Consider the following 24,488-nt stretch of genomic DNA (forward strand, 5'->3'; position numbering starts at 1 on the left):
CAACTACAACCTTTTCCAAGACTAATTGGCTAAGGCAGAAGCTACTCCCTAACATTCGCCAGCTCCCTCCCTTATCCATGACCCCAGTCTTGCCTGAAAGCCTCCAACCCTTTTATCCAGGCCTAACGGCAATTGTGTTTTTATTTTATTTTATTTTTAAATTTTTTTTAATGTTTATTTATTTTTGAGACAGAGACAGACAGAGCATGAACGGGGGAGGGTCAGAGAGAGGGAGACACAGAATCTGAAACAGGCTCCAGGCTCTGCACTGTCACCACAGAGCCCGACGCGGGGCTCGAACTCATGAACCGCGAGATCATGACCTGAGCCGCCGTCAGAGGCTCAAACAACGGGGCCACCCAGGCGCCCCCAGAATGTTTCTGAATGGCAAATTGGATCAAGTTATTTCTCCCCTGAGGAAAACTTTCCAGAGACCCTCCATAGCCTTTAGGTTTAAAATTAAACTCCTCAACTTATGGAAAGGATTTTCATAATCAGGCTCCTGCTGATGGAGGAGATGAGCTTTATCTCCAACCACCTTCTTCTTCCACCACATGAGTCACACCTTCTTCTACATTCTGTACTACTTTGCTGATTTATTTTTTAAATGTTTATTTATTTACTTTGAAAGAGAGAGAGAGAGAGAGAGAGCACGCACACACGCATGCTCACAAAGGGGAAGGACAGAGAAAGGGAGAGAATCCCAAGCAGGCTCCTCACTGTTAGCACAGAGCCGGATGCGGGGTGGGGTTGCTTTCACGAACCATGAGATCATGACCTGAGCCAAAATCAAGAGTTAGACATTCAACCCACTGAGCCCCCCAGGCCGCCCCTTCTGCACTACTTTAAACCTTTCAATCTTTTAAATTGTTTAATAAATGTTTACTTATTTTTGACAGAGAGAGAGACAGAGCATGAGCAGGGGAGGGACAGACAGAGAGGGAGACACAGAATCCGAAGCTGGCTCCAGGCTCCGAGCACTCAGCCCAGAACCCAACGCGGGGCTCGAACCCACAGACCGCGAGATCACGACCTGAGCTGAAGTCAGGATGCTCAACCGACCGAGCCACCCAGGCGCCCCTAAACCTTTCAATCTTTAAACATATTATTCTTCTTGCCAAGTGTATCCTCACCACTTTTCACTCCTAACTTACTTTTTTAAAGTGTATTTTATTTACTTATTTTGAGATAGAGTGAGTGAGAACAGGGGAGGGGCAGAGAGAGGAGGAGAGAGAGATCCCAGCAGGTTCTATGCTGTCAGTGCACAGCCTGACATGGGGCTTGAAGCCACGAACTGCGCCAGATCATGACCTGAGCCAAGATCAAGAGTCAGACGCTTAGCCGATTGAGTCACCCAGGCGTCCCCCTAACTTCTTTTAATGTAAGCAAGAGGACTGGGAGGGGGCATGAGGGGAGTTTCTGGAATGCCAGTAACATTCTATTTCTTCATCTTGGTGTTTGTCGTACATTCTTGAAAATCCTCAAACTGTCACTTGTGATTCATGCGCTTAACCTCCTCCATACATATGTCTGTGTACTTGTGTCAAATTGTGTGCAGTTGTGGGTTATTGGTCTCTCTCTCCTCTAGGGGCTTTTCTTTCTTTCTTTTTCTTTTTTATGTTTATTTTTTTGAGAGGGAGAGAGGGAGCACGAGCTAGGGAGGGGTAGAGAGGGAGACAGAGGATCTAAAGGGGGCACTGCGTTGAGAGCAGAGAGCCCAACGTGGGGCTCAAAATCACAAACTGTGAGATCATGACCTGGGCCAAAGTCAGTCACTTAACCGACTGTGCCACCCAGGCGCCCCTCCTCTAGGGGCTTTTTAAAGGGAAAGACTATTTCTCATTATCCTTGTAACAGGAGGACCTACCACAGTGTTTGGCAAACTAATAAGTGCTCAGAAGATAGATGATACAGAGACAAATGACTTCTTTCCTTCTGCTTGGAAGAAATGTGGCCAGCCCGATCCATTGTAGTCACCAGAAAATGGAATTTGATTCTAGAGTTTTGAGATAGAATTCTGCTCCCACCAAAATCAACAACTTTTACTAGAAACTGAAGAGTTAAGCTAGGGTTGGGTAGAGGAGAAGCCACGTGCAAATAACAGATTCAAAGCCTAGGGCAACAGAGATTAGAATTGAGGGAATTCAGTGGGTTAGGTGTCCGACTTCGGCTCAGGTCATGATCTCACAGTTCGTGGGTTCGAGCCCCGTGCCGAGCTCCGTGCTGACAGCTCAGAACCTGGAGCCTGCTTCGGGTTCTGTGTCTCCCTCTCTCTCTGCCCGTCCCCCGCTCATGCTCTGTCTCTCTTTTTCTCAGAAATAAATAAAGCATAAAAAAAGAAAAGTTAAGAATTGAGGTAATTCAAGGAGACCAAGTTTAGAGCATAGACAGGACAGAAATAAGCCCAGTTGGGTCCTGGTGATGGCGAGAAACCCGAGCTGTGATTTGGGCTCTGAGTTTAGAGTTTAAGTGTGAGTTACCTGCACAAGTCAGGCTTATGGGGTCAAGGGATAGAGAGACAGCTGGTTGGGCAAGAACTGGGGCCACTGGGTGAGATGTAAGGGTTCAGAGACAACGTATTTCTTTCAAAGACAACTATCATCAAGGAGTGATACTCCAGTCAGTGTAGAAATCTGTGATTTGCTTTTAATTCACTGTCCCCTTTGCAACGTTCATATCTAATCACTCTTCCCCTCTAAGTCTGTAAACTGGTTTATGCCTCTCATTTCTAATTCGCACTGATACCAACTCAGTCGAAACGTATTTTGAACGGCCCAAAAGATAGGTAAAGCCATAGGTAACATAGGTAAACTGTGTCTCTTTGGGGAATTTGAAAACATCGCTGGGAGCTGAACAGGAATGCCTGCCTGGCCGGCTCATTTGGTGGAGCATGAGACTCTTGATCTCAGGGTTGTGAGTTCGAGCCTAATGTTGGCTGTAGAGAATACTTAAAAATAACATCTTAAAGGGGCGCCTGGGTGGCTTAGTCTGTTGAGCGTCCAATTCTTGATTCAGCTCAGGTCATGATCTCACAATTTGTGGGATCGAGCCCCTTGTCAGGCTCTGTGCCAATAGCTCAGAGCCTGCTTGGGATTCTGTCTCCCTCTCTCTCTGCCCTTCCCCTACCCAAGGTCTCTTTTCTCTCTCAAAAGAAATAAATAAACATTAAAAAAAAATTTTTTTTTCAACGTTTTTATTTATTTTTGGGACAGAGAGAGACAGAGCATGAACGGGGGAGGGGCAGAGAGAGAGGGAGACACAGAATCGGAAACAGGCTCCAGGCTCCGAGCCATCAGCCCAGAGCCCCAAGCGGGGCTCGAACTCACGGACCGCGAGATCGTGACCTGGCTGAAGTCGGACGCTTAACTGACTGGGCCACCCAGGCGCCCCAACATTTTTAAAAATTAAAAATAAAATAAAATCTTAAAGAAAAATAAGGGAGGTGAACAGGGGGGAGCTTTTTGGGGGGGAAAAAGGAGTTTTGTTTGTTTTTGCTTTTTACATATACATACTGTGACATGTGGGGTTTTATTAATTATATTTTTTAATGTTTCTATTTTTGAGAGACAGACAGAGTATGAGCGGGGGAGGTGCAGAGAGGGGAGACACAGAGTTGAAGCAGGCTCCAGGCTCCGAGCTGTCAGCACAGAGCCTGACGCGGGGCTCGAACCCACAAACCGTGACCTGAGCCGAAGTCGGATGCTTCATCCGACTGGGCCACGCAGGAGCCCCGTGTGATGTATGTTTTATGAGTCAACTTGGCTAGGCTCCAGTTACTCCAAGACTAACCTAGGTGTTACTCTGGGATATTTTGTTGATATTCCTACAGGTCCATAATCAGTTGACGGTTAGATTTCTAGATAATCTGGGTGGGCCTGATCCAATTAGTTTAAAGGATATAAGAACAAGGGAGCTTCTACAGAGATGCTTCCACTTGGGGACTGAAGCATCTCGGCTCCTGCCCTAACGTCCCGGCCCGCCCTTTCCGACAGCCAGCACTCAGATTCCAGACTTGTTTTGCTGAGCCTACAGTCATGTAAGCCAACCCGTTAATATATATCTCTGTTTCTCTTTTGCTGGCCCAACTCTACTGGACTCTTTCCTACAGATGGCTCAACCCTCTAAAAAGCATTTCATAAATCATCGGTAGTAGGAGGAAAGCTTTTAGACAGTCAAAGAAAGACCCATGCCTTTGCTAGACTTATTTTACTGGAATGTTCTCAATTCCTTAATATCTAATCACTCTTGTAGAATTCCTCTTGGTGGAATATTCTATATGTTAGTAAATAAACACTGGAGAATATGAAGTAATGAATCCCGATCAGTCCTATGTTTTAAATGGTATTTTCTTCGCTTAAATTTTAATGATTAAAAATTTACGGTGACACTTCTTTTGTTGAAATATGTGAAGTAAAAAGTTCCCTCTCCCGTGCCTTCTTCCTCCCATACAGATTTTCTCTCTGGATATAACCACAGTTGATAGTTCGGATTTTATCTCTTCAGCCCTTTTGCTTAAGTGTATATTTATGAATATGTATCTGTATATGTAAAAACAAAAAGTATGTATACATATACACATACATACCCATTAAAGCATAAATGAGATCAAACTATATGAAGCATTTTAAAAGTTTTTTTTTTTTTTTCACTTAGCAATATGTTTTGGATATTTTCCTATGTCAATGGCTGCTTGGAGTTTAATTGCCACTTGGTGCAAGGTGCGGTTACAGGGTGTCAGGAAGGCTTGTCTGTGGCTTCGACAGTGAAGAACGGGGTTCCCTTAACTCCCTTTTTCGGTGTTTTGCTGTTTTGATATGAAAGAACCTGACGACTTCTGTTTGCTGCTTGCCGGCCTCGTCTACCGGGAGGGCGGCTGGAGGGGATGGCCACTGTCGCTGAGGGGTCCTCTGTCTGCCTATATACATTTGTGTAGCTTTCCAGCATTCTTTTACAATTGCTGCCGACTCCTACTACTGTTCTATAATTAACCGTCTCACTAGTGGCTTGATTACTTACAGTTTCTCCCTACTACAGGGCTGTATACATACATGCCCTTGTCTATGTAACTTTGGGTACAGATAGTGAGAGGGATTTCTGTCTTCAGATTCGTTTCCTAGAAACGAAATTGTAAGGTTAAAGGGTACATATATTTAAAATACTATAGGGGTGCCTGGGGGGCTCCGTCAGTTAAGCGTCTGACTTCAGCTCAGGTCATGGTCTCACGGTTTGTGAGTTCCAGCCCGGCGTCGGGCTCTGTGCTGACAGCTCAGAGCCTGGAGCCTGCTTCGGATTTTGTCTCCGTCTCTCTCTGCACCTCCCGCACACTCACACTCTGTGTCTCTCTCTCTCCAAAAAAAAAAAAAATTTTTTTTAAATACTTTTATGAGCCACCTGGGTGGCTCAGTCCATCGTGCGTCTGACTCTAGATTTCCACTAAGGTCATGTTCTCTGAGATTGAGCCTCATGGGGCACTGCACTGACAACAGGGACCCTGCTTGGAGTTCTTTCTCTCTCTCTCTGCCCTCCTCTATTTGCGTGCCCCCATGTGCTCTCTCTCAAAGTAAACAAACTTAAAAAAAAGATACTTTTAACGGAATTTATAAAGGTCACTATTGAACCATTCATCACCTTATTCACAGAGATTTTTGGAAACATGCTGAAGTATTTAACATTTCTCCCAAGGTCCAGGTAAATTTCAACCTCTATCTTTTCTTGGCTTCTTCACCCACAATAATCTCTTCCTTCCAGAAATCCAAAGCATCACTGTTACCACTTATTTGTCATTAAGTCATATTGTGACTGGCAATTTCTCAAGCTGCATTGTAGTTGCATTATTAATTTAACTTCCGAACATTAGATTATAGAATGGCGGCCAAGACTATGGAAAAAATTCACAGTCAAATCGATCAGTGAGGAGATTAGTTAAATCCAAGTAGTGATGGAAGTTAGCTGCAACATGGTAGGGGGTGTCAAATTCCATCTACCCAAACTGGGTAACTATTATTTAGTTGCTGAGAGTAGCTGAAGATCTCCTGTTAACAAATCAACCCTATAAAAGGGCCCATGGGTCCATTCCTACTGTAATAGCATAAACCCGGAACTATGTCGTTCTCAGATTCCATGGCTGGTCTGGAATCTCAAACGTTGTAATGGAAAAGTAACTATATCACTGTCATTGTCCAGCCCATCTTAGATGTTAAGTTCTATCATCTTAAGTACATGAACTACTTTGCAACCCTATAAAAGTCCAGGCTTGAATCTGTAGATGATAAAATAGGTCAAACCAATTGTATTAATAACTTTGTTTGTAGTTCAGGATAATGTGCATACAAAGGTGATTTAAAGAATCTCATATTAGATCTTGGCCTTTTAAGCTGAACGGTTTAAGGGAATTTAGTTAAGCCTGTAAAGAGTATTGAGACATGGGGCGCCTGGGTGGTGCAGTCGGTTAAGCGTCCGACTTCAGGTCAGGTCACGATCTCGCGGTCCGTGAGTTCGAGCCCCGCGTCAGGCTCTGGGCTAATGGCTCGGAGCCTGGAGCCTGTTTCCGATTCTGTGTCTCCCTCTCTGCCCCTCCCCCGTTCATGCTCTGTCTCTCTCTGTCCCAAAAAAATAAATAAACGTTGAAAAAAAAATAAATAAAACCACATACAGTATTTTCTTCATGTACATGGCTAGTCTTTCTGGCTGGAACGTAAGCTTTTATTTTTTAGAAAAAAAAATTTTTTAATGTTTATTTTTGAAAGAGAGAGAGTATGTGTGAGCAGGGGAGGGGCAGAGAAAGGGAGACACAGACTCTGAAAGCAGGCTCCAGTCTCTGAGCTGCCAGCACAGAGCCGGACACGGGGCTTGAACCAATGAACCGCGACCTGAACCCACAAACTCCGAGACCATGACCTGAGCTGAAGTTGGACGCTTAACCGACTGAGCCCCCCCAGGCACCCTTGGAATGTTTTTAGAACACAGGGATATATATATATATATATGTGTGTGTGTGTGTGTATGTATATGCATATGTATATATGTATATATATGTATATATGTATATATATGTATATGTATGTATATATATGTATATTTATATATGTGTGTGTATATATATGTGTATATATATGTGTATATATATGTGTATATGTGTATATATATGTGTATATATATATATATGTGTATATATATGTTGGTCACAATGCTATGCATCTAGTAGTTGATCAGTAAATGTTAAGAAGAATGAATAACAGATCCAGCATTTATTTCTCATGAAAAAAAAATTAAGGGAGCTCCACACCCAACACGGGGTTTGAACTCACAATCCTGAGATCAAGAGTGGCATACTCTACTGACTGAGCCAGCCAGGTGCCCCTGTCATGAAACTTTCTTAAAAACAACCATATGGGGGGCGCCTGGGTGGCGCAGTCGGTTAAGCGTCCGACTTCAGCCAGGTCACGATCTCGTGGTCCGTGAGTTCGAGCCCCACATCAGGCTCTGGGCTGATGGCTCGGAGCCTGGAGCCTGTTTCCGATTCTGTGTCTCCCTCTCTCTCTGCCCCTCCCCCATTCATGCTCTGTCTCTCTCTGTCCCAAAAATAAATAAAAACGTTGAAAAAAAAAAACAACCATATGGGACGCCTGGGTGGCTCAGTCTGTTGAGCACCCAACTCTTGATTTCGGCTCAGGTCATGATCCCAGAGTTATGGGATGGAGCTCTGTGTCGGGTGTGGAGCCTGCTTAGGATATTCTGTCTCTCTTTCTCTCTCTCAAACAAAACAAAACCAACCATATCTTCACCACCACAGAATGCTTCTCGTGAGGCATCCCAACTGGGTGGGGGCTGACCGCACTGACGTTAAAAGAATTCACCCCAAGGCAAACTAAAGAGAAGTTTATTGAATACCCTGCCACGAAGCAGTGGTGAGAGACCACAGTGATGAGGGCAGAGTGAGGAGGTATGGGAACATAGGGCATTTTCCCTTGTTTGAAAACTGCCTGGTTGTAAGTAGCTGATTGGTTCACTGGGGCTTCTGGCGATTTTGAGGTGGGTCGCTTAATGACCCTGTTTGCGTCAACTGGGGCCATTGCTTCACTCAAATTTTCGTTGCGCAAGCCAGTGGCTTAAAAGTGGCCTCGAAACTTCTCAGTTAGCATGTAATAATTAGTGAATATCATAACTATTACAATAGACTAGAGAAGTCGATAGTTCCAGCTGAGATGTGTCAATGGCCTCCATCCAAAGACCATGAGCGACACAGCTCCTGAAGTTGAACCAGTGGGATTTATTACTCTTGTAGTGAGGGAGAAGACACATCATGGGAAGCCATTAAGTCTCTCAGTCAGAGGGTGTTTTCTCTTACTGAGCCACTTCATGGCTTGGAATTTAATTACAGAATCTGGGCTTTGGTTTGGTGATTTGAGGGAGGGTCTAAGAACTTGGGGATTTGTGTTAGATTAGATATGGTGAGGAAATGGGGTCAATTCTACAACTGGGTGTGTCAAATCTTTGGGGAGGGCTGAGTGGAACAAGGATAAAGCTGTAATCGGCAAAGAAGTAGCAGTCATTCCTTCCAGCCCAGAGAGGCGGTGTTTGGTATTTTTGGGGGTGGCTCAGACAAATTATGAAATGGTTTTGCTTTCTCTCATTTTTATCAGTCCGAGTGAACTTGTCTGAGGCTGGTATTCTATGAGATTGTTTCTGTCCAATACGAAAATAGTACGGCCTGGCTCTAAGTGTGGGACCAGCTTTCAATTATCAAGGGCTATTTTTACATTTGTTTTGGTGTTTATTTTGCCCTTTCTTAGGTACTAGTAGAGGAGAGGGAGAGAAAAGTAAATAAATTCAAGAAGTGTTTAGCATACAAAGTCTGGAGGACGGGATATGGGAGCAGAGGGTGATGTCGAGGGTGATGTCTTACGTTTCTGTCCTGCCAACAGAAAGGGTGGCAATGCTCATTATTGAGAGAGCACCAGCTTTGTCTTATCTTCTAATTTAATACCTAACAAAAACATGTGAAAAGTTCACGTTGTCACCCATGTAGAGATAGGAAATTAAAGTTGTAGATGGGTTAAACATATCTTGCCCGCTGTCGCATAGAAACAGAATTCAAATTCAGGTTCACCTCCAAAGTCACTGACTTGTTTTATTTTTTATTTTTTTGACGTTTATTTATTTTTGAGACAGAGAGAGACAGAGCATGAACGGGGGAGGGGCAGAGAGAGAGGGAGACACAGAATCGGAAACAGGCTCCAGGCTCTGAGCCATCAGCCCAGAGCCTGACGCGGGGCTCGAACTCACAGACTGTGAGATCGTGACCTGAGCCGAAGTTGGACGCTTAACCGACTGAGCCACCCAGGCGCCCCATCACTGACTTGTTTTAAAAGTGGAGATAGAGGAGCGCCTGGGTGGCTTAGTCGGTTAAGCATCTGACTTCGGCTCAGGTCACGATCTCGCAGTCCGTGGGTTCGGGCCCCGCGTCGGGCTCTGTGCTGACGGCTTAGAGCCTGGAGCCTGCTTCGGATTCTGTGTCTCCCTCTCTCTCTGACCCTCCTCTGCTCATGCTCTGTCTCTGTCTCAAAAATAAATAAAACATTAAAAAATAAATAAATAAACAAAAGTGGAGATAGAATTCACATAACGTAAAATCCACATTTGTAAATTCATCTATCGATTCACACACACACGCAAATCTTAGCCACTTTAAAATATACAAGTTAGTGGTTTGGGGGGACATTCAGAATGGCTCGCAACCATGACGACTATCAAATCCTAGACCATTTTCGTCACCCCACAAAGAAACGCCGTATGCGTTCAGTAATTCCCATGCCCTTCTCCCTCTTGTCAACCACTAAGCTTTGCCTCTGTGGGTTTGCTTGCTCCGGACCTCCCAAATAGGCAGAATCGTACGACGTGTGGCATTTTCGTCTGGCTTTCTTTCATTTGGCATCATGTTTCCAAGATTCGTCCATGTTGTGGCATGTATCCGTACCTCATTCCTTTTTATGACCGAATACGACACCATTGGATGGAGATACCACGTTTGTTTATTCACCCATCACCTGATGGACATTTGGTGTTCCTACTTTTCTAGCACGAATACTCCCGCTGTAAGCACTCACTTACAAGTTTTTGTTTCCACACAACGCTCTTAACCTCTTGGTGTATGTGCTGCCGAAGTGAGCACTGCTTTTAATCTCTTGGATGTAGGGGTGCTTGACTGGCTCAGTCGGTAGAGTGTGAGACTCTTGATCTTAGGGTCACGGGTTTGAGCCCCACGTGGGGTTTAGAGATTCTTAAATTAAAAGCAAAAAACAAAACATTAATCCCTTGGATAAATGCCTAGAAGTGCAATTGCTGGGTCATGCAATAATTCTGTCTTTTATTCTCTTTTGAGGAACCACCAGACTGTCTTTCAGAGTGGCCTCACAGTTGTGCATTTCTGCCAGTTAATACATAGAAGTTCCAGTTTCTCCACAGCCTTAGCAACAATTGTTATTATTGCTTTTCTTGTTGTTGATAACCATCCTAATTGTATGAGTGGTATCTCATTGTGGCTTTGATTTGCATATCCCTAATGACTAAGAATGTTCCCTAATGACTAAGGGGTATCTTTCATGTGCTTATTAGACATTTGTGTGTTTCATCTTTGAAGAAATGTCTATTCGAGTCTTCTGGTCATTTTTAATTAGGTTGATTTTTGTTATGGGTTATAAGAGTTCTTTATGTATTCTGCATACTAGACTCACTATTTGCAAATATTTCCTCCCATTTTGCAAGCTGTCTCTTCAGTTCCTTCCTACTATCCTTTGATGTGCAAAAGCTTCTCATCGTAATGAAATCCAATCTCTCTATTTTTTTTCCCTTTTGTTGCTTGTGCTGTTGGTGTCATATTTTAGAGACTGTTGTCTAATCCAAGGTCACGAAGATTTTCACCTATGTTTCCTCCTAAGGGTTTTATAGTCTGTAGTTCTTACATGCAGGCAGTTGATAAATTTTGAGTTAACTTTTATATATGGCATGTGGTAGAGACCCAAACTGATTCTTTTGCCTATAGATATCCATTGTCCTAGCTGTTTGTTGAAAGAACTTATATTCTTTTACTGACTGGCCCTGGCACCCGTTTGTATTTGTAGGACAATACGATTGTGCATTCAACTTGTCCTGTGGATCTATTTATCTGCATTGCAAGGGTTTCCAGGAGATAACTGCACAGTGACGTGGTTGCTTTGACTATTTTTCTCACAGTCAAGGATAGTTGTTACACCTAGGCAGTCTCTGTGCCATAGGCTGGCTCCCTTACATTTTGCTGGATAAAACACTCTTTCTTTGCTATGCTCTGTCATCCTTCCCAAATATTGTTCTCTTTTTATCACACTCTCTTAAATAGTGAACATTTCTTTGAGAGAAGCATCACATAAAGTAGGAACCTGTTGGCCTGGTTGACGCTGTTCAAGTCAACAGACCCATCGGGGAGAACAGGTGCCTGGTTTTAACACGGAAGCAACTCCTCTTCAAGTGTTACCTGATTACCCGCGAAATGTGTGGTTGTGTTTTCTGAACTATGGGCTTCTTTAAAAAGGATCTGTGTTTCCAGATGTGTGACTTGAAGCACCAACTAACTTTCAGCGCGTCTTCGTCAGTCCTCATATTCATTTTAAGATCCTTTATTATAAAATAGCCTGAAGGTGATCGCGCATATTCCATACCAAGAAAAAACCCGTTGTGTGTACAAACAGGGAAACGTGCCTCAGACAATTAAAACAGACAGCACATGCTTAGATATTAATGCTCTGAGAAGATGTTTGGGGGTTTACAATCACCCAGAGTCTTTCATTAGGTGGTTCTACATAGATCATGGACTGGTGGAGGTCTGTTCACTTGAAAGTGAACCCCAAAGGCAAAGAGTACAAAAATGTATCAGTAATATCCTTGAAAAACTCAGAACGAATAATAGAGGAAACTGATTATAAAAATATTTGATCTTCTCACCATGCTTTTAGGGAGTTACCTTCTGTTTCCTCCCAGCCTAAAAGTCATAGAACGGGACACTTTAGGCGCTCCCAGGCCCTGCAATTCTGCCATTTCACAGTAGAGGGCGCTGTTGCATTAAAACCTGCACCGGTTGCACCGCTACCTCGGTGGGCCTGTGCTCCTGGTCTACTTTCCAGATGTTTTTTAAACAAGCCCTGTATACGAATATTTTTTTCTCTAAACTCTAAGGAAGTGAGAGTTGAAGAAAAACAGACTTCTTGAAAGATCGTCCTTTTACCCATTGTCTTCGGAGATAGCTTATAATATGTGACATTCTTGGAGGCTGCTGTCAAAGTCCCAAAGTACGAAATGCATCTCTCAAGTCATCAACCTCATACAGGGGCTGTGGAGAAAGAGAAGGAGACTCAGGGGATGACTTCGTAACATTTTGCAAGAAAGTAAGGGGGGAGGGAGTGGGGGGGGGGGGGGGACTAGGAAGAGACAGGAAGAGAAGAGGAAGGAACGCTACCAGGAGGAAAAGACAGCTCTTGAGAATCTAACCAAGAAAGAGACATGTGAGGGATCCAAGAGGGGAAGGGAAAGGCATCCCGGCAGAGGGCTCTGAAACAGAAGAGCAAACTCAAATGCGGGAGAAACGACAACAACAAAAAAAGCCAGAAAATAGGCTTTCACCGGGGGAAAAATAAGGAGTGATATTTACACACACGCGCACATAACGACAGTGTGAAAAATATAAGAAAGGAAAACACAAGTCGCTGCAGGAAAAGATGACTTTGGAGAGAGAAAGGAAAGGAGAAGCCAAGAAGCCCCTTACCAAAAGAATGCGTCGAAGCTGTCTGGATAGACGAACTGAATTTTCGTGCAACCCCTCCCAGGCTTTGAAAGTTTTTTCACGATTTTCCACAAAAGTATTCCAGCAATAAAAATAATCTTTAGAAAAAAAAAAAAAAGAGGGAGATGGGGTAGAAGACAGTTCAGATCCCAAATCAAGAGAAAAGAAAGAAAACCCTGCCCCCCTCATGCCCCCACACCCCCTCCCCCTTAATTCTCATCTCCCCCAAAGCCTGGTGTCCAAGCCCTTAATTCTTTTCCTCCAATTCTAGTTGATAATTTTCAGCTGGATCCCGCCCCCGACGTTTCTCATTCTGAATTGCAATCCTGAACCAGAGCTGCCGCACGGCGCCTGCGCAGCAGACGTCCCCTCCGCACCTTTGAAGGTCATGATGGCGATTTGGACGCCCGCGCGGTGCAGGCGCCGCAGCCCCTCGGGCTCGGCCTTGCGGTCCTCGCAGAAGTAGAGGCGCGCGGTGAAGATCCTCAGACTGAGGTTGGGGTACCCCCTCAGAAAGTCGGCCACGTGCCGGGCGCAGTCGTAACAGGGGCTCCAGGAGGTGAACCAGGTGACGCGGTAGCAGCGGCCAGGGTCCAGGTCCCAGTCGGAGATGTAGCGGAGGAAGAGCAGTTCCACGTGGCAGCCGTTCTGCGGAGAGAGGAGACGACTTAGGTGACGTTCACTGACCTTGACTGCGGCGCCGGTAGCTTTACGGTCATTGATTCACCTGCTCCCCACAGTAATCTCTTATGGGGTGTCCGCAGTTTTGGGCCTTAACGTTGCAAAACGTTTTGCTAACTCCCCGAAGGAGCGGCGAGGCCCGAACCCTTTTGCCGCCGTGGCCCTGCGGCGTGGAGACAGGTTATGGATTTTTCTGTGGACCGGCAGGATGAAATGAGCCTGGTTGAAGTAGCATCACACTGTCGTGGAGTTTTTTAAGCTGCGCTTGTGAGGTTAACTTTTTGCACCTTTAAGGAGAAAGAAAATGGCTTGGAAGGAAGTCCTGTTGCTTGACATCGTGGAAATACACCAGACCGCTAGGGGGAGGTAGGAAACTTATGAAGGGGCAAAACACATTAGAGTAAGGCCGACAGAGGGGTGTTGTAAGAGAGGTAATAGGCACTGCTAAGGATTAAGAACAATTGAATGTGTTTGCGCATTGTGTGATCCCTGCGATTGTAATAATAATCTCACAATAGTGAGATACAGCAAGTCGGCTTAGTGTTGCGGGAAGCTCGTTAGCCCCGGAATCCGATGATCTAGGTTCCGGTTCCTGGCGTCACCACTCAGGTGACTGAGACAATTTACCCAACTCTTGGATCTTCTAATTCCACACCAGTGAAATAGGCTGGTGTGAGGCTTAAATGAGAAAGAAATAAAGGGTTGGTAACTGCAAAGCCTTCCATACGTAGAATGTGCCACATCAGCAAACAAGAAAGAGATTAGGATGTTAAACAATTGTAGTGAGATAATTTACGCAATATAAATGGAGGCAAAGGAAACTGAACAGTCAGATAAACACTAAACAATGAGTCAGTGTCCTTCCACCCATGGATTCTTCCCTGGGACTCCCACCGATACCAGATGTCACTGCCTGTTATGAGACAGGAAATAATCGTTGGCAGAAGCTTATGTAAACCCATCTGGTTATGGTGAAGAAGTCTCTTGGAAGTGTAATTCTCTGATCTTCTAGATGCTGAGAGATCGGTTTAATTAATCAGCCAATTGAAGCTTCCCTGAGTATTCTGGGTCTCATACTGAATGTACTCATTGGCTTATGATCTGTGTGAGCAGAAGGGAATAGGAATCATTTGGCAAACAGAATTGAGTCATTATTAATGTTTCCTCAATTTTTCTTCCTTACTTTTCAAAAATTCTAAAGAAAATTTGATTTTCACATTTAAGATTTAGCTTGAATGAGCTGATAACATTCTCCTAAATCAAAAGGCTCCTACATTTGATTTCTTCCTTAACCTCAAAGGCAATTCATTTGCTGGGGAGAGGGGAGAGATTTTGGGGGCAGTTAACTCTTGGCATTGAAGCAAGGTGTGGCAGTAATGTACCCAGCATGATTGGGGAGGACATTGGATGACACGCTTTGGGGCATAACAATTACAATTTCATGGACATTTATGTATTTTTTTTAAGTTTATCTATTTTAAGAGAGAGCTTGCATGAGCACAAGTGGGGGAGGGGCGGAGAGAAGGAGAGACAGAATTCCAAGCAGGCTCTGCACCATCAGGGTAGAGCCCTCTGCGGGGCTCGAACTCACGAACTGTGAGATCATGACCTGAACCAAGATCAAGAGTTGGACACTTAACTGACTAAACCACCCAGGCGCCCTGAATTTCGTGGACATTTAAAAAAGAAAAAGATTGGGGCGCCTGGGTGGCACAGTTGGTTGAAGCTCTGACTCTTGATCTGGGCTCAGGTCATGATCTCACAGTTCATGAGTTCAAGCCCCGTGTGGGCTCCGTGCTAACAGTGCGGAGCCTGCTTGGGATTCTCTCTCCCTCTCTCTGCCCCTATCCTGTGCTCTCTGTCTCTGTCTCTCTCTCAAAATAGACAAACCTACGATTTTCTTAAATTAAAAAAAAAAAAAAAAAAGAAAGGAAGAAATCTGAAGACCTAAATGTGAGACAGGCTGAAATGTAGTACCGTCAGCAGATGGTTTTAAAAGTGCCCATCGTCTAGCTTTTAATTGCCTTGGAAGCAAATAATTGATACCTTGTTTCGAAGGTGACCGAAGTCCAATGAGAAGGAGGTGGCACTGTCCCGCCGCTTCACCACGTAGCACAAGTAGGTCTCATGGCGACCCTTAGCCCAGCGGACATTCTTGAAATGGTAGAGAAACTTCCTCTGCTTCATCAGGAGGCTGTGGATGAGAGAGGGAGGAACATACAGGAGTACAGCTCCTTCTCTGGTCACTCCTGGCTTTCCTTCAGGCTTTTTTTTAAAGAATTTTTTTAATGTTTATTTATTTTTGAGAGACAGAGTGCGAGCAGGGGAGGGGTAGAGAGAGAGAGGGAGACACAGGATCCTAAGCAGGCTCCAGGCTCTGAGCTGTCAGCACAGAGCCCGACGCGGGGCTCGAACCCATGAACCGTGAGATCAGGACCCGAGCTGAACTTGGACTCCATTATTAACCCTTCTTCGTGCTTATATTTAAGACCAATTGACAGGTAGCCAGAACCCCCAAACCATGTGCACTCACAGGACAGTCTCCTCCCACAGCTGTCTTTTAGATGCTGACAGCTTGGAATTACAAACTTGTTCCTGGGGTTCCATAATTTTTTTCTTTCGGAGTTCCCCTCCAAATGTTACCTGAATGCCCAGTGTGTACTTCAAACTCAACACGGTCAAAACAGAATTCCCAAACTGCCCGCCATCCTGATTATCCTGTCTCTCCTTACTTTTCCATCTCAAGTAACCAGGCTAAAAGCTTGGGGGTCATTGATTCTTCTCCTTAACTCCTCATATTTAAGTAATGATCTAAATATATTGATTCAGTTCTCCAAATATTTCTCTTTTGCTTTTTAATATTTTTATTTTTTAAACCTCCAAACATTTCTTGAGTTTGTATCTGCACTGTTCCCCCTGCTCTCTGCTTCGGTCCAAGCCCCTGCCTTCTGTTGTCATGTTGTTCTGGCCTCTAAGCTGGTCTCACTGCCCTCAGACCCTCCAAAAGAACATTCTCCGTGCTGTGCCAGAGTGATCTCGCAAAAACCCAGGCGTGACTATGTCATTTCCATGCTGAAAAGCTCCCAGTGAATCTCTTCTGCTCATAACTCTTTATTTTTGTGTTTTATTTTTTTATTTTTTTCTTATTTTTTTTTTAATGTTTATTTTTGAGACAGAGAGAGACAGAGCATGAACGGGGGAGGGGCAGAGAGAGAGGGAGACACAGAATCGGACGCAGGCTCCAGGCTCTGAGCCATCAGCCCAGAGCCCGACGGCGGGGCTCGAACTCACGAACCGTGAGATCGCGACCTGAGCTGAAGTCGGACGCTCAACCGACTGAGCCACCCAGGCGCCCCTTTGTGTTTTACTTTTGAGAGAGAGAGCGTGAGCAGGGAAGGGGCAGAGAGGGGGAAGGAAAGAGGATCCAAAGCGGGTTCAGCAGTGAGTCCAACGCGGGGCTCGCACTCACGAACCTCGAGATCATGCTCTGAGCCAAAGTCGGAAGCTCAACTGACTGAGCCACCCAGGAGCCCCTGCCCATAACTCTTTAATGTGGTATTTAGGCCAGTTTTTACATTTGGTTATCAGTCTACATCTCTAGCCTCCTTTCCTACTACCTTCCCCCTGCCCTTCCCTGCCTTCAAGTGCCTGTGGTACTCGTGTGTTCTGAGGCTTTTTCTTTCCCATCACCTCGCTGATGCACTTCCTCCCGGTGAATGCTTTCCTGTCTTTTTCACTGGACAAAACCTACATATCCTTCACAGCCTGACCACAATTCAACTCTTTTTTATTTTATTTTTTTTTCTTGCGACCACCGTCCCCAAATTTCTAGGCAAAAATCGAACACTTAACAACGACAAAGACCTTCCTGGGGCACCTGGGTGGCTGAGTGTGTTAAGCACCTGACTCTTGATTTTGGCTCAGGTCCTGATCTCACAGTTCGTGGAGTCAAGCCCGGCATAGGACTCTGCAGAGCCTGCTTGGAATTCTTTCTACCCCCACCCCCCCACCCTCCTGGGCCTATGGGCACTCTCTCTCAAAATAAATAAATAAACATTCAAAAGAAAAACCCTCCTGTAGTTTCCCTTGGTTCTCCAGTTCATCCCTACCGAATCTCTCATCCCCGGTTACCAATTGATTGCTGACCTGTCTCCCCATTTAGACTTTGTGTTTTGAGGCAGAAAAGTGTCACTTCATGAGGGAAAAAAAATCTCTTTTTAACGTAAGAGTAGTACTTGGCTGTTGTTAACTTGAATACAAAAAGTTAAGTGTTACGTTTCAAAGTACTAAAGAATTACACTATCAACAATAGCCAAAGTATGGGAAGAGCCCAAATGTCCATCGATGGATGATATATATATATATATGCAATGGAGTATTACTCAGCCATCAAAAAGAACTAAATCTTGGGGCGCCTGGGTGGCGCAGTCGGTTAGGCGTCCGACTTCAGCCAGGTCACGATCTCGCGGTCCGGGAGTTCGAGCCCCACGTCAGGCTCTGGGCTGATGGCTCAGAGCCTGGAGCCTGTTTCCGATTCTGTGTCTCCCTCTCTCTCTGCCCCTCCCCCGTTCATGCTCTGTCTCTCTCTGTCCCAAAAATAAATAAACGTTGAAAAAAAATTAAAAAAAAAAAAAAAAAAAGAACTAAATCTTGCCATTCGCAACTGCGTGGATGGAACTAGAGGGTATTAATGCTAAGCAAAATAAGTCAGAGAAAGACATATCATGATTTCACTCATATGAGGACATTAAGATAAAAACCAGGTGAACATAAGGGAAGGGAAGCAAAAGTAATATAAAAACAGGGAGGGGGACAAAACAGAAGAGACTCAAATATGGAGAACAAACAGAGGGTTACTGGAGGGAGTGTGGGAGGGGGGATGGGCTAAATGGGTAAGGGGCACTAAGGAATCTACTCCTGAAATCATTGTTGCACTGTATGCTAATTTGGGTGTAAATGGAAAAAAATAAAATTAAAAATAAATAAATAAATAAATATTAAAGAATTAAAATTTTAAAAATTAAAACAAATGTTCCTAATTCAATATTTAGGGTAGTATCTAAGAGTTAAAAATTTTTATGTTTTTCTAGTATTTTACAGTCATATTTACATGGTTTGGATTATACTGATTTCATACGGAATTTTGCACTCTGCTGCTTTTTAAACTTGGCAATATAATCTAAACATTACGTTATGTTGCTCACATGCCCTTGTTTTCCTTATTCCTAGAGCAGTGTTTTACTTGTCACGAGCACTAAATTGCATTGCATTGGTGGAAATACTCTGTGCTGACTCAAGTTTCCTTGCGTTTGCGGATTTAACACAAGCTCTGTAGTATGGTTGATACCAAAGCACTGATGGTTTCTCCGAGTTTTGTCTTTAGTCTCTTCCAGAAATGGATTTATCGAGTTGTGGAGATAATGCTGCCACTTAGTGGCCCAGGGCAGAAGTGCAGTAAACTTGTAGGGACACCTGGGTGGCTCATTCGGGTTGAGCGTCTGACTCTTGATTTCGGCTTGGCTGTGGTCACGGTCCCAGAGGTCATGATCCTGGAGTCGTGGGATGGAGCCCAGAGTCAGGCTCAGTGCAGAGTGTGAAGCCTGCTTGGGATTGTCTCTCTATCCCTCTGCCCTTCTCCCCCGTTCTCTCTCTCTCTCTCAAATTAAAACAAACAGAAAAAGTGCAGTGAACTTGTAAAAACAAAGAGCGAGGCAAGGATTTGAATACGGTTGGCTGGCAAGAGAATTGAAACTTATTTCACCTTTTTTTTTTTTTAAACCATTGAGGCATAATTTACATACGTCACCCTTTTAAAATGTACAATTTTGTGAGTACTGGCAGATGTAAACACCCAAAGCTGAGACCACCATCAGGATACAGAACATTTCCAGGGGACGCCTCCCCAGAGTTTCCTCATTCACTATGTCGGTCAGTTCTTCCCCCCCTTTCCTAGGCAACCATTAATCTGCTTTCTGTCACCGTATGTCACTATCCACGTCCTAGAATTCCGTATAAGTCCTACATTATCTCTTCCTTTGTGTCCGACTCGTTTCACTTTGAAATTCATTTGTAGTGTTGCATGTGTTAATAGTTTGATCCTCTGTTTTGCGAAGTAATATCCCATTGCATGGCTTAGAGCACGTGTATTCATTCACCTGTCGATGGACATTTGGACTGTTTCCACTTTGAGGCTATTGTGAATAAAGGTTTTACAAACATGTCCCAGTCTTTGTGATGACACGGCTTGAGAATTAATTTTAATGCAATACCTGTGATAGACCCTGAATTCAAGAGTTAAGTATCCAAGTGTCAACCTTATCAATTAGGTGAGCAAGGACGAGCTTTTTATAGCCATCTCAATTTAAAATGTCTCGCCTCACACACGTGAAGCTTCTTGAAATACACTTTAAATCCTGAGGCAGAGAACTGGGTTTATCACCAGTCTACACATTATGTATATCAAGCAATTTAAGAATGGCTTAATCATGTCATTTTAGAATGAAAAATTGGCATGTGAGAGCAAGCGGGGGGAGGGGCAGAGGCAAAGAGATTTTTAAGCAGGCTGAGCTGAACGTAGGGCTTGATCCCACAACCGTGAGTGAGATCATGACTTGGGCTGAAATCAAGAGTTGGTCGCTCAACCGACTGAGCCACCCAGGTGCCCCAGGGGGCTCGGTTTTAAACAGACTAAGCATCATCTCTTACTGAGACATTTCTTTAAACACCTAACGTACCCTCCTGGGCTCTATGGCCAAGCAAAGTGTGGAGAGGGGTACCGTATCACACACAGCAGGGATCCGCTGCTGGGAGGAAGAAAAGGTGTTCTGGAAGGGATGTGAGATAGGTGAGGGAATTCAGATGGACTTTTGCCTTCTGCCTCACGGGGAAATACAGCAGTCCGTTACTGTTTGTCAGAAGCGACCACAGTGAAGCGAATCGCTTGATTGTGACCTGTTAGTTAACCCTCTAGGTCCATCACTTTCCTTCAACTGTAGCTAGGAGCCCATTTCCAGTATCCTGTTCTCTTGGTTTCTCTTTTGGGTACAAAGGACTTTGTAGAGGTAGTCCTTCAAGGTCGCGGGCTGCCAGCTGCTCTGGACAGCTGTGCCCCGTGAGGCAGAACATCGCTGTATCCCCAGCAATGCAAACAGAGACAAATGGGTTAAAAATAATCCTGACGAATGCCCTCTGCAGATTTTCTTTTCCTTAATGATAATTGTATATTTCCCCTTTTCTCCTCTTGAATTTCATCTTTTCTCCTTTTTGTGTCTTTGAACTTCAACTACGAATTTAATCATTGCTTTGCATTTCATTATGCACGAATATTTTCAGTGGACCCTTTACCTCTTTATACCTCAGATGAATTTTCAAAATCTGATTGCAAACTGAGCAGACATTTGACATTTTTGCCCTCAAGAAAATTTGCTGAAGAACATTTAGACTCCCATTAAAAATCTTAGTTCTGGGTGCACCTGGCTGGCTCAGCCGATGAAACATGAGACTCTTGATCCTGGGGTTGTGAGTTCAAGCCCCACATTGGGTATAAAGATTACCTGAAATCTTTTGAAAAAAAATTTTTTTTAATCTAAACAATCAATTCTGTAGTGTAAACGCTTTGTAAAAGCGTTGAGATAAAGCATAAGGATTAAGTATGATTCTCATACTTCTGTAGTAAGTAGGAATAAAATAAGTTATGTGATAATAACTTATAAACTGCTTGTGAAAACATTCTGATAATCTTAAAAATACATTTAAGAAGTAAGTTAAACGAAACTGAAAGACTATATACGTAGGGGCGCCTGGGTGCCTCAGTTGGTTAAGCGTCCCGCTCTTGATTTTGTCTCAGGTTATGATCTCAGAGTTCATGAGATCAAGCCCCACATTGGGCTCTGTGCCGACAGCATGAAGCCTGCTTGGAATTCTCTTTCTCCCTCTCTCTCTGCCCCTCCCCTGCTCTCTCTCTCTTTCTCTCTCTCTCAAAATAAAAAAAAAAATTAAAAAATTAAAAGGAAGACTAGATAAGTAGTAAAAATGCCACTAACTGCCTAACAATTAACACTAAATAAAGTTATTTCCTGATGCTTGACTGATTTTTCTCCCTGTAACAGATACATATCATCCTAGTGACTTTCAAGCAGTTAATTTTGAATATGGGCATTAAAAAATAATCTCCTTACTCTGTAACTAAATTTTTCAGTAAAGAGTCCCCAGGAAGGTTTACAAGTCCTTTTGTAGGTGAATGCTGACAAAATTATTAGTACAATTTCCACTACCGTTTGTAATATAGTTATAGTCTTGCTATACCTTTCCATGAATTGAATCTCTAAACTAGTGCTGACTGCACGACACATCTCAGGACGAGTCCATACGTGGCACATAGGAGTTCTTTTGAATATGGAAGAGAGAGAGAGAACAGAGAGAATCAGGCAGACAGCGTGTAAGATCTGAACAGATGTGACAGATCCAGAGAAATAAACGTGCAGATTGCCCAGGCAGTGAGTCAGATAGTGAGAGGAGAGAAGCAGATAGCTACCAATCTGAAAGCTCAGATTTGCTCGGAGAGGAAAGCCAGTGCACCCCCGCCCCATGAGGAGATGGCTTTACCTGTCCATTGTGGATTCCAGGGTGTCTTTCTTAGTCTTAGGCCAAGGAAGGCTTGCCTCAAGTCCTGCTGCCTCACTGACTCTGTCTGGCAGTGCATTGGCCCCACACATTCAAATTTGAGCTTACCCTCTTAGGCTCCGCCCCCCCCAAGGCATCATCACCATCAGGTACCCCAACAGCCTTCCTCTTGTTTAGGTCCAAAAAAGATAGGCGGGGCTGTCATTGGCAAAGTCACGTGGGTAAATGACTGAGGGCCGTTCTGCTTAAGGTATAGGCTCCTTTAGGGCTACAGCTGTAAAAATCCAGTCTATGCTCCACAGGTAACAAAGATCAGGAAACAATAGCCAGAGACACTTAGGAAATTGTAAGCCTGGTGGCCAATAACATCTTTAATTTTAAAAGTGCAATAATAATATTAGTAATGTTCAATGAAATAGCATCTTGTTTTCTGTGAGCTGAAGGCATCTGTTCCCTTGTGTAAGTGCACACTTTCTGAATCTCAGTAGAGACCAGCACTAACACCTCCTGCTTTGTGGCCAAGCAAGTAAATGTGGTCAGTTATGTAGGACTTAGGAATAGAAATTATGCACCCTAAACCACTGATTTCCACCCCCCCCTTTCTGATTGCATTACAAGAATTGCTAGAAGACTAGACGATTGCACAAGAGTAATTTTTGCAAAAGCTGTCTTTTCCACAAGCCATATATTTTGAAGTCAGAAGCAGCGGCATCCCAAAGCATTAAAAAATGTTTATTTCATCAGACGGAATCAGCATCCAGATGACTCCAGTGAACTTGGAAAACCGTTTGGGCTTTTCAAGTAAAAGGCTTTAAATTCCTGCCCTCATACAATTTGGTCTATTAAAGATTTTGCTTCTCCCTCCTAACTCAGTATAAATCCTTTCTATTTCTTTATTCAATAGAAACTCAGTGCCTAACTACGTGAGAGAAACTGTTGGGTGCTGGGGGTACAGTCGTGAGTAAAGCAGCTAAGGTCTCTGCTCCCTTCCTGCCTCAAGGCTTTGAATACCCCATAGGCATTGATTCCCAGATCTGTCGCTCCAGCTTGGACCACTTCCTTGAACTCAACACAGAGGCAAACAATTGCCACCTCAGCATCCCCATTTAAATATCCGAGGGGCATCGCCAACATGCCTCAAACTGATCCCCTGTTCTCTCTCTCAACACACCTGCTCCTTTGGCCATCTTTCCCATCTCCATGACGGTGTCGTCCCTCCCACGGCTCAGGCCAACCTGGCAGTCTTCCTTGGTGGTTCTCTTCCTTCTAAAGTCCATTGCATTAGCAAGTCCTGTGGCCTCTACTTGCAGAATAAATCCAGGACTGACCACTTTTCACCACCTCTGGTGCAAGCAACCTGGATTACCGCCCCCCACTGGTCTTCCTGCTTCCCTGTCTTTCGATTACAGTCTATTCTCAACACAGCAATCAGAATAATCCTTTTGAAACACTTTATTTTTATTTTATTAATGCTTATTTATTTAAAAAAATTTTTTTAACATTTATTCATTTTTGAGAGACAGAGACAGACAGACAGACAGAATCGGAGTCAGGGTCCAGGCTCTGAGCTGTCTGCACAGAGCCCGACATGGGGCTCGAACTCACGGAATGTGAGATCATGACCTGAGCCGAAGTCGGAAGCTCAACCAGCTGAGCCACCCGGGTGCCTCCCTTTGAGACACTTTAGATCACATAACTCGTCTGTCAAAACTTTCCATGGTTTTCTATTCTCTCAGTAATAGTCAACATCCTTCCATGACACACAAGACCCTGTATCATCTGCCTCTGCTTTGCCTCTAAATTATCACTTTTAGGGGCACCTGGCTGGCTCAGTTGGTAGAGCACGCAACTCTTGGTCCAGGGGTCATAAGTTTGAGCCCCTTTGTGTGTAGAGATTACTGTAAAAAAGATGAAATCTTAAAATAAATACTTTCAACTCTCTCCCTTGCTTATTCACAGAACACACATGCCCGCCCCCTCATTTGCACTTACTGGCTCTCCTGCCCGGAGTGCTCCTTCCCTGTACATCATTATGGGGTTTTTATTGACTAATTTATGTATTAATTAATTAATTCATTTTCATTATGGGTTTTTAAAATTAAGTTTTTAATTCCAGTATAAGTTCACATACAATATCATATTAGCTTCAGGTGTTAGATCATCACAGTTTGATTTCCTTATTTATGTCTTTACTCAACTACCTCCTTATACTTGAGGCCTTTCCTAGTGACCATATCTAAAATTTCAACTCTATCCCACTATCCTAGCATTTCCGTTCCCCTTTCGAATGTATATTTCTCTTTAGCACTTATCACTTAAAATATATTGTGATCTGTGCTCCTCATTGACTCTTAGGTCTATGAACAGAGGGATT

The 24,488-nt window shown here is 43.9% G+C and overlaps 1 protein-coding gene across 1 annotated transcript; it reads right to left on the reverse strand.

Moving 5' to 3' along the window:
- Positions 1–10,325: 10,325 nt before the first annotated feature.
- On the reverse strand, positions 10,326–22,206 carry AICDA (activation induced cytidine deaminase). Its single transcript, XM_047867193.1, has 5 exons — positions 22,097–22,206; positions 15,539–15,686; positions 13,189–13,459; positions 12,794–12,909; positions 10,326–12,361 (listed from the first exon to the last, which is right to left on the reverse strand). Exons 1-5 carry the CDS (start codon positions 22,204–22,206, stop codon positions 12,308–12,310), a joined length of 699 nt encoding a protein of 232 aa, XP_047723149.1. The 3' UTR covers positions 10,326–12,307.
- Between the last annotated feature and the right edge of the window lie 2,282 nt (positions 22,207–24,488).

The sequence above is a fragment of the Prionailurus viverrinus genome, chromosome B4, assembly GCF_022837055.1.
Source record: "Prionailurus viverrinus isolate Anna chromosome B4, UM_Priviv_1.0, whole genome shotgun sequence".
NCBI classification, from domain to species: domain Eukaryota; kingdom Metazoa; phylum Chordata; class Mammalia; order Carnivora; family Felidae; genus Prionailurus; species Prionailurus viverrinus.

Coding starts and splice junctions, on each gene's coding strand:
- AICDA (XM_047867193.1), bottom strand. CDS start 22,206: ATGTGTGGGGCCAATGCACTGCCAGACAGAGTCAGTGAGGCAGCAGGA. Junction 13,460..15,538: donor TCGGTCACCTTCGAAACAAG/GTATCAATTATT, acceptor CTCTCTCCGCAG/AACGGCTGCCACGTGGAACT. Junction 12,910..13,188: donor CGCCATCATGACCTTCAAAG/GTGCGGAGGGGA, acceptor TTTTTTCTAAAG/ATTATTTTTATTGCTGGAAT.